Source organism: Orbicella faveolata, unplaced genomic scaffold (genome assembly GCF_042242905.1).
Source record: "Orbicella faveolata isolate gen_17 unplaced genomic scaffold, um_ofav_v1 contig_26, whole genome shotgun sequence".
Lineage (NCBI taxonomy): Eukaryota > Metazoa > Cnidaria > Anthozoa > Scleractinia > Merulinidae > Orbicella > Orbicella faveolata.
In genome coordinates this window covers 6,765,295-6,770,777 of record NW_028301554.1, presented here as the reverse complement: position 1 = coordinate 6,770,777, position 5,483 = coordinate 6,765,295, and the positions used below count along the sequence as shown (strand labels likewise).

The following is a 5,483-nucleotide window of genomic DNA, read 5'->3' as shown; positions in this document are numbered from 1 at the left end:
TTTTTAAGAACCAAATTTCAATTTACCTCTTTAAAAGCGATGATATAGTAAGTTATGGATTACTTCAACTGTTGCAATGCATTATGGGGAAATTCAAGATGGCGACCTTCACGGCAGGTAAGTACGTTTGACTTATTCACTGATTTCGATAATCTTTAAGTAGAGATCTGATTAGAAATCAACAATATATACAAAATATTAGCTGTATAACTAAACAATAAGCATTTTTATGACGATATAGTGATATTTAGAACCTCAAATTATATAAAAACTTACAGTCCTTCGAGATCTACATGGACTCGACAGCCCAGCACTGTGTTGCCTTAATCATTAATTCTCATCGTTTGTAAGCCGGTATGTGTTTAAAACTCAATAAAAGCTATAACAAGTAGCTACATAACTAAACAATCAGCATTTTGATGGTTGTCTTGTGAAATCGTGAAATTGTGAAATCGAAGAGGAGAAGTATCGAGTCTGTGGATGATGAAACTGTACCTATCTATAATGCCGGCGAGCGCTGTGGGCCCCATACTAGAGGATATGTGGAGGTCAAGTTAAATGAAATCATGGAATGTGCATGGAGAAAGAACTTGCTATGGGTTTTAGTACGCATTCATGCAAGTCAGAAGCAATCTGGTTGGACTGGTTTCAATATTTTGGTGCGTAATAACCAAGAAGTTGCCAAGGATAACGTGGGCTATCTTCCAACAATCAATGCCCCAGCGACGAACATGTCAGCTGTGTACCAAGTCCTCATCAAGTCCCTACAGATTAAGGAAACTTAAAACCTCCAAAGCATGGTTGTTGTGTTTGATCATGCACTGTATGCTAAAGCTACTGAGATAAAGTGGAAACACAGGGCACAGTTTAATGACCTTGTGTTGAGAATGGGTGTGTTCCATACCATTTGCACTTTCTTGTCAGTGATCGGAAAGCGTTTCCAAGATGCTGGTTTACGAGTCGTAATTGTCGAGTCTGGAGTAATTGCTGAAGGATCTGTGGCTGGTGTTCTAGAAGGCCGTACATATAATCGTGTCGAACGATTTCACAAGCTCATGTATGAAGCTCTTAACAGGCTAGCATGGATGGGATTTAACTCATGGATTGCGGAACATCATAAAGAGAAGAAGCCTACTGTTGATGCGTTTTTAAAAGGACTGAAAGCGCTCTGTGATAACACATGTGAACAAGAATTCAAAGACGCAGTGGAAAGTCCCTTATTTGAAGAAGTATCGCAACTGTTCTGCTTGTATACAAGCTATCTCCGACATGATAATGGGAAGCTATCGAAGTTCTGGATGTCTTATGTTGACATGGTGGAAATATTACTTGGTCTGTTAAGAGGATCTCGGGAGGGAGATTGAGATCTTCACCTTTCATATATCAGTGAAATTGTCCCGTGGTGTTTCGCATATGATAACCTTAACTACGCCAGGTACCTTTCAGCATATCTGCATGAAATGTCACATCTACCAGCAGAGCATCCGGACACCCTGGAATACTTGCGATCCGGAGGATTTTCTGTTCAGATTGGCGAAGACAACCCTTCTGGGAGAATACATGTTGATCAGACGTGCGAGGAGACTGTCAACAAAGACACTCAAACGTCAGGAGGAACTAAAGGTTTCAGTCTAAGGCCTAATGCAGTGAGCAAATTCTGTAGCTTACAGTTCTTGTTGACGCTACGTCTAGAGATTTCGAACTCACGCTCTGTTGAAGAGACTCGAGGAGCCCGTTGAGAATTGAAAGATAGAGCGAGCGAGGTTCGACTAGAAAAATAAATAAAAATACATGTGAAGAAGAGCCGAGCGATATGAGAAATACAGGACAGAATATAAAGACTTACAAATGTTTCCTGACTGTAGCGAAGACGGTGAAGCTAGGTAGAATAGATTCCACAACGATATTAACTTGAAGCTAGAGAAAACGTTGAAAAGATTGGCGCCCTAGGAAACCGTAGCGTTTGAATAGTAGTAATTTGCATACATAAATGGCAAGCAAAACTAAAAATTCGCACGTGAAATCCTACAAATTCTACCTGGTCGCTGAATACCGGAGCACCTTCCTGAGGCAACTCAAAGATATATTGCACATCAGTAGTTCTTGTTCCCAACACAAAGATCTACAACCAACAAGAATACAAAGAGATGAAGCTGATGTTCAATCCATAGTGTCAATTCTTCAAAACACTTGGCTCGACCCATTCAGCCCTGACCTTCAAGACCTCGTCTGTATTTCCACAGGAAAAGTTGCCACTCCTGATGTAGAGCACGACTTGCTACAAGCTAAAGATAAAGGAGAGGAAGCCTACAAAGCATTCCGAGAGCAACGACTTCAGTCTAATCCACCCAAAGTCAAGTTCCATGATTCAATCACGAAAGCTAAGCTGAAGACTTTTACTCACTTGAACAAGGAGGTATCAGTTAAAGCTGGTAAGAACCAAGAAGTGATCATCAAGGCCGACAGAAGACTGTTTGCTCAAATGATTGTCATCGCAGAGAGCACAGACTTACAGATGAGAGAAGTGTTATCCCATCCTCTCGGACCACTCCCTTGGTCATTAGCTAGCGCAGATGGCTTGATGCGTAACACGAACAAAGCGTCCTTGGCTAAAGAACTGCGTAAAAATGTCGAAGCAGCAGATGCCATTCCCCAACCCTCAGCATGTGTAATAGATGGGAAGGCTCTTGTCCAGTGTTTGAAAGGTGATAAGAAGACATTTGCGGCAGTTGCTGAAACTCTTCTTTGCAGAGTTCTAAACGAAGGTGGAACAAGTGACAGGATTGATGTCGTCTTCGATGATTACAGAGAAGAATCCATAAAGAACGCCGAAAGAGAGAGCAGGGGTGACGGTTTAGGAAGCGAATACCGCAATATTCAAGCCGAACACAAGGTTAAACAGTGGAGAAGATTCCTGTGTAGCTCAAAGAACAAACAAGCTTTCATAGTGTTTGTAACCAGCGAGGGGAAGAAAGAAAAGTACACAGAGCAGCTATCTGGAAATACTCTGGTTGTCACGTGTGGCGAAACATGTTACCAATTATCGTCTGGAATAATGCAACCTATCAGTGAGCTCGAATCCACCCAAGAGGAGGCTGACACCCGAATCCTCTTACATACAGCCCATGCAGCTAAATCGAGGTTTGCTTCGGTCGTCATAGTATCAGAAGACACTGATGTGTTGGTACTTCTTTTGGCCTTCAAGAGCTTTATTCCTTCTTCAGTATTCATTAAAAGTGGTTCACAGACCAGAGTCAAGTACATCGTTATCTCAAGAGTAGTTGAGAGGGTTGGAGCAAGTGTATGCAGATCACTGCCGGGCTTTCATGCATTCACAGGGTGCGACACTGTTAGTGCTTTTGCCGGACGGGGAAAGGCTGCAGGTTATCGAATTGCAAAGCAAAATGCTGAATTTCAAGAGATGTTCCAGCATTTGGGTATGTTCTGGAATATGTCTGATCACCTGTACCATAGTCTTCAGAAATTTACATGTGCCATGTACTGCAGCAACCCTGGGACAAGCGACATCAATGAGCTGCGATATCGACTGTTCTGTTTGAAGAGAGGAGACGTTGATTCCAACCAGCTGCCACCCTGCAATGATACGCTGCACAAACACTCGCTACGAGCAAACTACCAGGCTGCTGTCTGGAGACGAAGTTTACAAAGATGTCCAGCCATCCCATCACCAGTGGGATTTGGCTGGTGTAGTGAGGACGACAAGCTGGTCGTAGACTGGATGGGTGGTCAGCCAGCTCCGCAAGCTGTTCTAGAACTACTATCTTGCCAGTGCAGTAGGTCCTGCAAACTTCCATCGTGCTCCTGCATTGTCAATGGGCTGAAATGTACTGATATGTGCCGGCTTCAAGATTGCACAAACAGGCCAGATGATGACGACGATGTTTTATCCGTTGACGACAATGACGATGACGAAAGCGAAAGGTAAGAATTAATCTCATAACCATAGGAAAAATATGAAATAACTTTCCTTATACATACTCTTAAATTCGTAAGGTTTAGTTTCGAATGATGTACTCTTTTTAATGTATCGAGTAACCGTTTGTGGTTGTCATGGCAACCGCTAAATGCTTTAAAATAACTTAGCTGTTATTTTTGTCTGACATTAAACATGAGTCTTTGTTTACATTTAAGTGAAAATGATGCTTGACTGACGCGAAAAGGACAAGTCTCCAATGTGTTTGGTACTGGTATGGCTTCAGAATGGATGATATCAGGACAAAGGAGACTCGTTAAGGGAGCTCTTTAAAACTCATTAGCTGAATAGTTAATTCAAGCCAGTGCTAGAGTGATCTACACATGACTGAACTTTTTGACAACGTATATTGCAGTTGTTATTTTTTTAAAATTAGGAAGTGAAAAGCCTTATTTTCAGTGACTTTTATTTCCGTTGTGGACTCATTGACCATTTCCGTCTCCATGGCAACGAGACAACCTTAAAAAAATTTCCTTCTTTTGCAATTGAATCAATGTCATATTCTGCTAGGCCTAAAATGTATAAAATGTTGTTTGAAGAGAATTGTACAATGGAGATCGCTCAGAATCTGAAGCTGTTAACCGGATCCGTGGTCATTAGGCAGTTTAGATGACGTCATTTTATCACATGTTTAGAGCAAGAAAGCTACTGATAGAAGCTTGCTATCATACCTTAAAATAGACTTCAGTTATTGCAGATTGAGAAAATACGTGATAGCACTGGTCCCTCCACATGGTACAAAAAAACCACTTTTGGGGGTCTTGGCCCATGGACTATATACTTTCTTCTTGCATGATAAAGCTAGAACTTGGATTAGGATTTCCCTGTTCTTAATATCACTGGAGAGGAAAATTTTTGTTTCTTTTATGAGAACATAATACAGATCAATTCCATAAAATTTCCAGTCTAATTCAAGTTTTGAAGGCAAAAATTTGCCTATTAAGCTATGTTCCAGCCAAGTGTCCCAAAATAAAATGTCCGAAAATAATGTTAACGTGCAAATTTTTTGTGCAAGTAATACAGTACCTTTGAAAAATAGGGATGAGTTACACAGTATGTTTAATATCCAAACTTCCATATTAAAAACTCAACAAAACCTCTTTCTTGGAATGACATTTGAAACAGCAAAACATTGTCAACTAGTCATGATTCACACGCGTCCCAAACTCACATTCGAGGAATCAATCAATGATTTATTTACTCGATACGCGTACATAAATCATTAATATTTGATCAATTAATCGAATCGTGAGTTTGGGATGCCTGTGCATGATTCTGATGGAAAAGGAAATAATTATAATCATACTAACCATGCTGGCATAAAGTGCAAACTAAATCTTCCATATAGTCCAGTCTGCTGGTGTGGATGTATGTGTTCTCATCTTGTCAGGATACAGATTCTAAAAGATAAAAAACATACATGTTATTAATGTGTTCTAGTTCACTAGTCAATTAACCACAGTTGTTACAATGTACACTGTAGCTTACA

The 5,483-nt window shown here is 40.6% G+C and overlaps 1 protein-coding gene and 1 pseudogene across 1 annotated transcript; both read left to right on the top strand.

The window, feature by feature from the left end:
* The first annotated feature begins 566 nt into the window (after positions 1-566).
* On the top strand, positions 567-1,788 carry LOC149107877 (uncharacterized; annotated as a pseudogene).
* Positions 1,789-1,914: 126 nt separating this feature from the next.
* Positions 1,915-4,022, top strand: LOC149107876 (uncharacterized). The gene has a single exon (XM_089295949.1). It carries the CDS (start codon positions 1,991-1,993, stop codon positions 3,944-3,946), a length of 1,956 nt encoding a protein of 651 aa, XP_089152075.1. The 5' UTR covers positions 1,915-1,990; the 3' UTR covers positions 3,947-4,022.
* The last annotated feature ends 1,461 nt before the right edge of the window (positions 4,023-5,483 follow it).